Source organism: Triturus cristatus, unplaced genomic scaffold (genome assembly GCF_964204655.1).
Source record: "Triturus cristatus unplaced genomic scaffold, aTriCri1.1 SCAFFOLD_680, whole genome shotgun sequence".
Classification (NCBI taxonomy): domain Eukaryota; kingdom Metazoa; phylum Chordata; class Amphibia; order Caudata; family Salamandridae; genus Triturus; species Triturus cristatus.
Genome location: NW_028187280.1, coordinates 74,533 through 85,896, shown reverse-complemented (window position 1 = coordinate 85,896; position 11,364 = coordinate 74,533). Strand labels below are relative to the sequence as shown.

At 53.4% G+C, this 11,364-nt stretch overlaps 3 protein-coding genes across 3 annotated transcripts; 1 reads left to right on the top strand and 2 right to left on the bottom strand.

The window, feature by feature from the left end:
• The first annotated feature begins 979 nt into the window (after positions 1-979).
• Positions 980-1,772, top strand: LOC146772004 (histone H2B 1.2-like). The gene has a single exon (XM_085640231.1). The coding sequence runs from the start codon at positions 1,017-1,019 to the stop codon at positions 1,395-1,397; it is 381 nt and encodes a 126-aa protein (XP_085496357.1). The 5' UTR covers positions 980-1,016; the 3' UTR covers positions 1,398-1,772.
• Positions 1,773-2,051: 279 nt separating this feature from the next.
• Positions 2,052-2,946, bottom strand: LOC146772003 (histone H3-like). Its single transcript, XM_085640229.1, has one exon. It carries the CDS (start codon positions 2,788-2,790, stop codon positions 2,104-2,106), a length of 687 nt encoding a protein of 228 aa, XP_085496355.1. The 5' UTR covers positions 2,791-2,946; the 3' UTR covers positions 2,052-2,103.
• Positions 2,947-3,282: 336 nt separating this feature from the next.
• Positions 3,283-4,164, bottom strand: LOC146772002 (histone H1.3-like). The gene has a single exon (XM_085640230.1). The coding sequence runs from the start codon at positions 3,932-3,934 to the stop codon at positions 3,284-3,286; it is 651 nt and encodes a 216-aa protein (XP_085496356.1). The 5' UTR covers positions 3,935-4,164; the 3' UTR covers position 3,283.
• Between the last annotated feature and the right edge of the window lie 7,200 nt (positions 4,165-11,364).

Sequence of the window (11,364 nt, the reverse complement as noted above, 5' to 3'; positions counted from 1 at the left end):
TCACGCCCGGTTGTGGCAAGTCTGTAATCTGCCCCTATAAAAATTTATTTTTTTTAACAAAAACATTATTGTCGGCCTCAAGCTAGGTTTTGGGACGGGGGTGACATTTATGTGTACGTCAGAGGGCTTGGGCATGCCCTCCTATGTAGCGACGGTGCGGGCGCTGCCGCAACTATGAAGCCGCCAGAGTAACATCTTGGCACGGACACGCTCTTTGATGGAGTCTGTGGTTGGCCCTGAAAAGAGCCTTTGTGTTTAGGGTGTGTTTCCACGGTGGTCTGCGGGCCTTTACTTGCTTGCTTTGCCCCCTGCCTTGTGGCTCTCGGTTTTCTTGGGCAGCAGCACGGCCTGGATGTTGGGCAGGACTCCTCCCTGGGCGATGGTGACTCGGCCCAGCAGCTTGTTCAGCTCCTCGTCGTTGCGGATGGCCAGCTGGAGGTGTCTGGGGATGATGCGGGTCTTCTTGTTGTCCCGGGCCGCGTTGCCGGCCAGCTCCAGGATCTCAGCGGTCAGGTACTCCAGGACTGCAGCCAGATAGACTGGGGCACCGGCGCCCACCCTCTCGGCGTAGCTTCCCTTCCGGAGCAGCCTGTGCACACGGCCCACGGGGAACTGGAGCCCGGCTCTTGAAGAGCGTGTCTTGGCCTTAGCGCGGGCCTTTCCTCCTTGCTTTCCGCGTCCAGACATGGCGATCGATGCAGGGGCTCACTCACACAACAGAGAGAATGATACTGCTGTTCTGCGGGACTCCGGCGATATAAAGACTTCGGGTGCGTCTGATTGGTTGACAGCTAGGCGCTGATAGTACTTCTCATTGGAGGGAGGAGGGCTTCTGTTTCACCAATCAGAGTCCCAGAACCGCAGTACACTAGGAGGTGGGGGGCTTGCCTTTGCCTGCCAATGAGAAGGGAGAGCAGAGAAGCAGCTACTTTACACGCCCAGCCTATAAATACAAGTGCCGGGCACGTCTGCCTTATTTCTCTCGGCTCCACAGGAAGCGGTGCAGATTGTCGACCATGCCTGAACCAGCCAAGTCCGCGCCGGCTCCCAAGAAGGGCTCCAAGAAAGCGCTCTCCAAGCCGCCCAAGAAGGACGGGAAGAAGCGCAAGAGGAGCAGGAAGGAAAGCTATGCCATCTACATTTACAAAGTGATGAAGCAGGTGCACCCGGACACCGGCATCTCCTCCAAGGCCATGGGCATCATGAACTCCTTCGTGAACGACATCTTCGAGCGCATCGCCGGGGAAGCTTCCCGCCTGGCCCACTACAACTCGCGGCGCACCATCACCTCCCGGGAGATCCAGACCGCAGTGCGTCTGCTGCTGCCCGGAGAGCTGGCCAAGCACGCCGTGTCCGAGGGCACCAAGGCCGTCACCAAGTACACCAGCGCCAAGTAAGGCTTCGAGGCGTATCCCCAACGAACACAACGGCTCTTTTAAGGGCCACTCACGTCCTCCCCTAAGAGCTAATGCGCTTCATTTATGACCGGAGAAAAAAGTGTTTTAAACGGTAATTTTGAGCGCACAAGACCTGCTTTCACGGGGCTTGCTGCAGACCGAGGGACGATGGAGCGGGCAACCCGTTTTAATAAACATGTTTATATGAATGAGCCCTCTTTGGGACCAAGTGTCACACAAGCTCTGTAATGTAACGGTGACGTTAAATAAAGCCCGCGCGGAACTCGCACGGTTGCCCCCGGGCTTATTGTTTTCCATGTTTCGGGTGACCAGTTTTAAGTGTGTGCGTGGGGCCACGTTCTGTTTGTACTGTAAGACCAAGGGCAACGGCTCCCGAAATCGGAGACATGAACCCGATGTACCGGGAGCACAGATGCCCCACAGCGCTGGCTTGTGACCAGCGGATCCCAACACGACCCTCTACCCAAACAAAGCTCTTTATTAATTGAAGAGGTGGCCGTGCACTGTGAACACGGAGTGCTCTGGTTTCCCTGCGCCGGTATAAGTTACCCAGTACTCGTGGTACTCCCAGCCAACCCACCCTAACCTGTAGAACATGCCATGGCAGACAAGAGAAGCTCGTAGGTGACAGGGTGGTGGCCCTTAAAAGAGCCGTTGTGGTGGTTGATCGGGTCGGTGTGCCTCCTTAGGCCCTCTCGCCTCGGATACGACGGGCCAGCTGGATGTCCTTGGGCATGATGGTCACCCTCTTGGCGTGGATGGCGCACAGGTTGGTGTCCTCGAAGAGCCCGACCAGGTAGGCCTCGCTGGCCTCCTGCAGGGCCATGACGGCGGAGCTCTGGAAGCGCAGGTCGGTCTTGAAGTCCTGGGCGATCTCCCTCACCAAGCGCTGGAACGGCAGCTTGCGGATGAGGAGCTCGGTGGACTTCTGGTAGCGGCGGATCTCGCGGAGAGCCACGGTGCCCGGTCGGTAGCGGTGAGGCTTCTTGACGCCGCCGGTGGCAGGCGCGCTCTTGCGGGCAGCCTTGGTGGCCAGCTGCTTGCGAGGCGCTTTGCCGCCGGTGGACTTGCGGGCTGTCTGCTTGGTGCGGGCCATGGCGGGAGCGGTCTCTTTCAACGACGAGCGAGGAAGAATGGCGTTCAAGCAGGCAAGAGCCCTATTTATGCACTCGAAGACGGAGGGCTGCTCTGGTTGGCTGAAGCTCCCGCCCCACGTTCGAAAATAGCCCGCGGTGTGCAACGATTGGCTACTCAACCTGAGGCTGCAGACTGTCTCTCCAATGAGCTGTGGAGAAAAGGGAACCCTCCGGATTGGATGATGTACGTTGGAGCCGAAGCCGGCGCTTCGGTCAGCCTTTGTCTCAGTGTCCATCCATTCATTTGTAGTCACACGAACCCCTCGCCCCCCTTCTCGACCCTGGTCAACTGGGCGAGCAGCCCAGGATGTTATAAGTGTACCGCCCTTGGTCACCCTGGAACACGCCGCCGTTAACTGCGCTCGATTTCACTTTCACAATCGTCTGCTTTATGCAGACACCACTTCGAGTCTGCCCGGTTACAGTGAAAGCACCAAGGCACACGTTATCTCACATTTATTATGAACTGAGGTCTAATAACTCCCAGACCCCCTTCTTTCTTTGTTATAAAGATTCCAATCCACGCAACACCAAAAGAGCCTTTCATATGACCAAGATCACACACGGCACTCGCGTGCGGAAAGGCGCGCTATGGATTTACTGTGCCGTTTATTATCATAGAGAAGTGTGCACGCGGGGTGCAAGGGTGGGGACGAACAAGCTCTCTTCTGGACCGGGTGGATGGCTCTTAAAAGAGCCGTTGTGTTTGCAGTGTCTCGGTGCAAGCCCTTACTTCTTCTTGGGCGCTGCCTTCTTGGGCTTGGCTGCTTTGGGCTTGGCTGCCTTGGGTTTGACTACCTTGGCAGGGCTTTTCTTGGCCACTTTGGGCTTCGCCGCCTTGGCTTTCGCTGGGCTCTTGGCAGCCTTCTTGGCGGGGGCAGCCTTGGGCTTCTTGGGGCTCTTTGCTGCCGCTGGCTTCTTGACCTTCTTCGGGCTCTTCTTGACCCCCGCGGGAGCCTTTTTGGGCTTCTTGGCGGCTGGGGCAGCTTTCTTGGCCGCTGGTTTCTTGGTCTTGGCGGCCGCCTTCTTGGCCGCCTTCTTGCCCTCCAGCTGCTTCTTGTTCACCTTGAAGGATCCGGAGGCCCCGGTGCCCTTCAGCTGGGCCAGGGCGCCTTTGCTGACCAGGCTCTTGACGGAGGCCTTGACCCGGCTCTTGTTCTTGTCCACATCGTAGCCCTCGGCGACCAGCCCCTTCTTCATGGCCGACAGGGAGACTCCCTTCCTCTCGGCAGAGGCGGTCACCACCTTCAGGATCAGATCGGCCACGCTGGGGCCGGAAGGCTTCTTGGCCTTCGAGGCCCCCGCTGTCTTCTTCTGCTGCTTTTTCTTGGGGGCGACCTCAGCGGGAGGCGCCGCGGCGGCTGGAGCGGTTTCGGCCATTGTAATGCGAGTCTCGGCGCGGGCGCTGTCACTGAAAAGAAATGTCCCTCCCAGACCCGAGCCCCGTGATTATATACAGGGAGGAGCCGGCCTCTGATTGGTCCCGAGCAGACAGGGCTGTGCGAGGCACACTCGGCTCTCTGCTCCCAGCTGACTTTTGTGTTTCCTACCTTCGGATTATCCACGTTTTAAAACACAATCAGTTAAACACGCGCTTCCACGCATACATGACCAGGAGCCCAGCTTCGGCCCTCTCCCGCGCCTGCCCCCGTTTCGGATCCACCCCTCGTCCCTGGCTTGTGATCCGCGGGGAGACTCGGCGCTCCCCCGACGGCGGGCGCCTCCATGCCTGAAATCCCGGGCTCCGGGCCCCTTTTCCCCGGTCCACTCTCGACTCCTGCGGCCGGGAGCGGCGGCCCGCGGGAGGGAGGGGGCTCCTGCAGGGAGCGGGCCCTGTGGCGTCACAGTGGGGCTGCGGGGGCCGCGGGGAGCGCGTTCTGGAACGGGCCAAAGTAACACAGGGCTCCGCCGGCCGAGCGCGGGGTGGAAACAATGCCAGGGAGCCCCCGGCCCGGGGGCCAGGGGGCCCTCCCCGCGCGCCTGCACCCTCGGCTGTGGCACCCTCGGCTCGGGGCTTACAAGCAGCGGGGCACGGCCCTGGCTCCAGCCTCGCACGCATCACCAGGCGGCCGTGTGCTGGCAGCTTCACATGCAGGCAGAGGGCATTCACTGCCGAGCGCCGAGCCAGACTCAATACAATAAATACACAGTGACACAATGAAGGAAGGCGGCCGAGTTAGGCCTACATGTTTAAAGACACCCCAAGTGAGAGCAGAGGGTGTGAATGCACCTGAAATGGTGACCCCAGTACCGGCATGGAGGCACTCTGCTGAGCTGATTTTTACAGCTGGAGCTAGGTGTACGTCTGAGGTGACATCTGTAGACAGAGTGAGTTACTGTATGTCAGACGCTGAGCCTATGACCGGGGGAGGCCCACTGCGGAACTGAATAGTACAGTACAGAGTGAGGCCTGTGACTACCACTGTTCTACTCAGCCCTATCGCTGGAGTGGGGACCACTCCTGAATCCAATGGTATGTCACGAGGGAGACCTGAGACCAGAAATCATATTCTGCGCCCTGTAGCCTGATCGAGGCCTGCTGCTAATTTGGATGGAGGTAGGGGAAGGAAACAAAACACTTCCCATAGTCCAGAACGTACATGAACACCATTCACAGTATCATATCTTAGCCTTCAGGATCTCCGGCCCATCCCTAGCTTCCAGGTACATGTTTTAGTAAAATGTGTGACATTTGGAGGTTTACAGCTTAAAGGGGATGAAGTCGCACCTTCTACCCAGGGTTATGGAGCTCCGCGCAGGGTGAGATTTCAGGGTTCACCCCTGGCTGGAGGTGTGAAAACAAAACAATCCACATAGTCACACCTCCAGCCAGGGGTGAACCCTGAAATCTCACCCTGCGCGGAGTTCCATAACCCTGGGTAGAAGGTGCGACTTCATCCCCTTGAAGCCTAACACCTACAAATGTCACAAGTATCAGTAAAACTGGTGCCAGGAGGCTGGAAGTAGGCCCAAGGCCTTGCAGGCCTTATTCTGATACTGTAAAGGAGCTAAATACACTTTCCTGAGTATGTGAAGTGTTTTGTTTTCACACCTGCAGCCAGGGGTGAAACCTGAAATCTTACCCTGGGCGGAGCTCCATAACCCTGGGTAGAAGGTGCGACTTCGTCCCCTTGAAGCCTAACACCTGCAAATGTCACAAGTATCAGTACAACTGGTGCCAGGAGGCTGGAAGTAGGCCCAAGGCCTTGCAGGCCTTTTTCTGATACTGTAAAGGGGTTAAATACACTTTACTGAGTATGTGAAGTGTTTTGTTTTCACACCTGCAGCCAGGGGTGAAACCTGAAATCGTATCCTGCGCGGAGCTCCATAACCCTGGGTAGAAGGTTTGACTTTGTTCCCTTGAAGCTTGACACCTCCAAGTGTCACAAGTATCAGTAAAACTGGTGCCTGGAGGCTGGAAACACACCCATGGCCTGGCAGGCCTTGTTCTGATACTGTAAAGGAGTTAAATACACTTTCCTGAGTATGTGAAGTGTTTTATTCTCACACTTCCATCCAGGGGTGAACCCTGAAATCTCACCCTGCGCGGAGTTCCATAACCCTGGGTAGAAGGTGCGACTTCATCCCCTTGAAGCCTAACACCTGCAAATGTCACAAGTATCAGTAAAACTGGTGCCAGGAGGCTGGAAGTAGGCCCAAGGCCTTGCAGGCCTTATTCTGATACTGTAAAGGAGTTAAATACACTTTCCTGAGTGTGTGAAGTGTTTTATTTTCACTCCTCCAGCCTGGGGTGAAGCCTGAAATCTTACCCTGCGCGGAGCTCCATGACCCTGGGTAGAAGGTGCGACTTCATCCCCTTGAAGCCTAAGACCTGCAAATGTCACAAGTATCAGTAAAACTGGTGCCAGGAGGCTGGAAGTAGGCCCAAGGCCTTGCAGGCCTTATTCTGATACTGTAAAGCAGCTAAATACACTTTCCTGAGTATGTGAAGTGTTTTATTCTCACACTTCCATCCAGGGGTGAACCCTGAAATCTCACCCTGCGCGGAGTTCCATAACCCTGGGTAGAAGGTGCGACTTCATCCCCTTGAAGCCTAACACCTGCAAATGTCACAACTTTCAGTAAAACTGGTGCCAGGAGGCTGGAAGTAGGCCCAAGGCCTTGCAGGCCTTATTCTGATACTGTAAATGAGTTAAATACACTTTCCTGAGTGTGTGAAGTGTTTTATTTTCAGTCCTCCAGCCAGGGGTGAAGCCTGAAATCTTACCCTGCGCGGAGCTCCATGACCCTGGGTAGAAGGTGCGACTTCATCCCCTTGAAGCCTAACACCTGCAAATGTCACAAGTATCAGTAAAACTGGTGCCAGGAGGCTGGAAGTAGGCCCAAGGCCTTGCAGGCCTTATTCTGATACTGTAAAGGAGTTAAATACACTTTCCTGAGTGTGTGAAGTGTTTTATTTTCACTCCTCCAGCCTGGGGTGAAGCCTGAAATCTTACCCTGCGCGGAGCTCCATGACCCTGGGTAGAAGGTGCGACTTCATCCCCTTGAAGCCTAAGACCTGCAAATGTCACAAGTATCAGTAAAACTGGTGCCAGGAGGCTGGAAGTAGGCCCAAGGCCGTGCAGGCCTTATTCTGATACTGTAAAGCAGCTAAATACACTTTCCTGAGTATGTGAAGTGTTTTATTCTCACACTTCCATCCAGGGGTGAACCCTGAAATCTCACCCTGCGCGGAGTTCCATAACCCTGGGTAGAAGGTGCGACTTCATCCCCTTGAAGCCTAACACCTGCAAATGTCACAAGTATCAGTAAAACTGGTGCCAGGAGGCTGGAAGTAGGCCCAAGGCCTTGCAGGCCTTATTCTGATACTGTAAAGGAGTTAAATACACTTTCCTGAGTGTGTGAAGGGTTTTATTTTCACTCCTCCAGCCTGGGGTGAAGCTTGAAATCTTACCCTGCGCGGAGCTCCATGACCCTGGGTAGAAGGTGCGACTTCATCCCCTTGAAGCCTAACACCTGCAAATGTCACAAGTATCAGTAAAACTGGTGCCAGGAGGCTGGAAGTAGGCCCAAGGCCTTGCAGGCCTTATTCTGATGCTGTAAAGCAGCTAAATACACGTTCCTGAGTATGTGAAGTGTTTTATTCTCACACTTCCATCCAGGGGTGAACCCTGAAATCTCACCCTGCGCGGAGTTCCATAACCCTGGGTAGAAGGTGCGACTTCATCCCCTTGAAGCCTAACACCTGCAAATGTCACAAGTATCAGTAAAACTGGTGCCAGGAGGCTGGAAGTAGGCCCAAGGCCTTGCAGGCCTTATTCTGATACTGTAAAGGAGTTAAATACACTTTCCTGAGTGTGTGAAGGGTTTTATTTTCACTCCTCCAGCCTGGGGTGAAGCCTGAAATCTTACCCTGCGCGGAGCTCCATGACCCTGGGTAGAAGGTGCGACTTCATCCCCTTGAAGCCTAACACCTACAAATGTCACAAGTATCAGTAAAACTGGTGCCAGGATGCTGGAAGTAGGCCCAAGGCCTTGCAGGCCTTATTCTGATACTGTAAAGTAGCTAAATACACTTTCCTGAGTATGTGAAGTGTTTTATTTTCACAGCTCAAGCCTGGGGTGGTCCCTGAAATCTTACCCTGCGTGGAGCTCCATGACCCTGGGCAGAAGGTGCGACTTCATGCCCTTGAAGCCTAACACCTACAAATGTCACAAGTATCAGTAAAACTGGTGCCAGGAGGCTGGAAGTAGGCCCAAGGCCTTGCAGGCCTTATTCTGATACTGTAAAGGAGTTAAATACACTTTCCTGAGTGTGTGAAGTGTTTTATTTTCACTCCTCCAGCCTGGGGTGAACCCTGAAATCTTACCCTGCGCGGAGCTCCATGACCCTGGGTAGAAGGTGCGACTTCATGCCCTTGAAGCCTAACACCTACAAATGTCACAAGTATCAGTAAAACTGGTGCCAGGAGGCTGGAAGTAGGCCCAAGGCCTTGCAGGCCTTATTCTGATACTGTAAAGTAGCTAAATACACTTTCCTGAGTATTTGAAGTGTTTTATGTTCACACTTCCATCCAGGGGTGAACCCTGAAATCTCACCCTGCGCGGAGTTCCATAACCCTGGGTAGAAGGTGCGACTTCATCCCCTTGAAGCCTAACACCTGCAAATGTCACAAGTATCAGTAAAACTGGTGCCAGGAGGCTGGAAGTAGGCCCAAGGCCTTGCAGGCCTTATTCTGATACTGTAAAGCAGCTAAATACACTTTCCTGAGTATGTGAAGTGTTTTATGTTCACACTTCCATCCAGGGGTGAACCCTGAAATCTCACCCTGCGCGGAGTTCCATAACCCTGGGTAGAAGGTGCGACTTCATCCCCTTGAAGCCTAACACCTGCAAATGTCACAAGTATCAGTAAAACTGGTGCCAGGAGGCTGGAAGTAGGCCCAAGGCCTTGCAGGCCTTATTCTGATACTGTAAAGGAGTTAAATACACTTTCCTGAGTGTGTGAAGTGTTTTATTTTCACCCCTCCAGCCTGGGGTGAAGCCTGAAATCTTACCCTGCGCGGAGCTCCATGACCCTGGGTAGAAGGTGCGACTTCATCCCCTTGAAGCCTAACACCTGCAAATGTCACAAGTATCAGTAAAACTGGTGCCAGGAGGCTGGAAGTAGGCCCAAGGCCTTGCAGGCCTTATTCTGATACTGTAAAGGAGTTAAATACACTTTCCTGAGTGTGTGAAGTGTTTTATTTTCACCCCTCCAGCCTGGGGTGAAGCCTGAAATCTTACCCTGCGCGGAGCTCCATGACCCTGGGTAGAAGGTGCGACTTCATCCCCTTGATGCCTAACACCTGCAAATGTCACAAGTATCAGTAAAACTGGTGCCAGGAGGCTGGAAGTAGGCCCAAGGCCTTGCAGGCCTTATTCTGATACTGCAAAGCAGCAAAATACACTTTCCTGAGTATGTGAAGTGTTTTATGTTCACACTTCCATCCAGGGGTGAACCCTGAAATCTCACCCTGCGCGGAGCTCCATAACCCTGGGTAGAAGGTGCGACTTCATCCCCTTGAAGCCTAACACCTGCAAATGTCACAAGTATCAGTAAAACTGGTGCCAAGAGGCTGGAAGTAGGCCCAAGGCCTTGCAGGCCTTATTCTGATACTGTAAAGCAGCTAAATACACTTTCCTGAGTATGTGAAGTGTTTTATTCTCACACTTCCATCCAGGGGTGAACCCTGAAATCTCACCCTGCGCGGAGTTCCATAACCCTGGGTAGAAGGTGCAACTTCATCCCCTTGAAGCCTAACACCTGCAAATGTCACAAGTATCAGTAAAACTGGTGCCAGGAGGCTGGAAGTAGGCCCAAGGCCTTGCAGGCCTTGTTCTGATACTGTAAAGGAGTTAAATACACTTTCCTGAGTATGAGAAGTGTTTTATTTTCACACCTCCAGCCAGGGGTGAACCCTGAAATCTTACCCTGCGCGGAGCTCCATAAACCTGGGTAGAAGGTGCGGCTTCATCCCCTTGAAGCCTAACACCTGCAAATGTCACAAGTATCAGTAAAACTGGTTCCAGGAGGCTGGAAGTAGGCCCAAGGCCTTGCAGGCCCTATTCTGATACTGTAAAGGAGCTAAATACACTTTCCTGAGTATGTGAAGTGTTTTATTTTCACACCTGCAGCCAGGGGTGAAGCCTGAAATCTTACCCTGCGCGGAGCTCCATGACCCTGGGTAGAAGGTGCGACTTCATCCCCTTGAAGCCGAACACCTGCAAATGTCACAAGTATCAGTAAAACTGGTGCCAGGAGGCTGGAAGTAGGCCCAAGGCCTTGCAGGCCTTATTCTGATACTGTAAAGCAGCTAAATACACTTTCCTGAGTATGTGAAGTGTTTTATGTTCACACTTCCATCCAGGGGTGAACCCTGAAATCTCACCCTGCGCGGAGCTCCATAACCCTGGGTAGAAGGTGCGACTTCATCCCCTTGAAGCCTAACACCTGCAAATGTCACAAGTATCAGTAAAACTGGTGCCAAGAGGCTGGAAGTAGGCCCAAGGCCTTGCAGGCCTTATTCTGATACTGTAAAGCAGCTAAATATACTTTCCTGAGTATGTGAAGTGTTTTATTCTCACACTTCCATTCAGGGGTGAACCCTGAAATCTCACCCTGCGCGGAGTTCCATAACCCTGGGTAGAAGGTGCAACTTCATCCCCTTGAAGCCTAACACCTGCAAATGTCACAAGTATCAGTAAAACTGGTGCCAGGAGGCTGGAAGTAGGCCCAAGGCCTTGCAGGCCTTGTTCTGATACTGTAAAGGAGTTAAATTCACTTTCCTGAGTATGAGAAGTGTTTTATTTTCACACCTCCAGCCAGGGGTGAAGCCTGAAATCTTACCCTGCGCGGAGCTCCATGACCCTGGGTAGAAGGTGCGACTTCATCCCCTTGAAGCCTAAGACCTGCAAATGTCACAAGTATCAGTAAAACTGGTGCCAGGAGGCTGGAAGTAGGCCCAAGGCCTTGCAGGCCTTATTCTGATACTGTAAAGCAGCTAAATACACTTTCCTGAGTATGTGAAGTGTTTTATTCTCACACTTCCATCCAGGGGTGAACCCTGAAATCTCACCCTGCACGGAGTTCCATAACCCTGGGTAGAAGGTGCGACTTCATCCCCTTGAAGCCTAACACCTGCAAATGTCACAACTTTCAGTAAAACTGGTGCCAGGAGGCTGGAAGTAGGCCCAAGGCCTTGCAGGCCTTATTCTGATACTGTAAATGAGTTAAATACACTTTCCTGAGTGTGTGAAGTGTTTTATTTTCAGTCCTCCAGCCAGGGGTGAAGCCTGAAATCTTACCC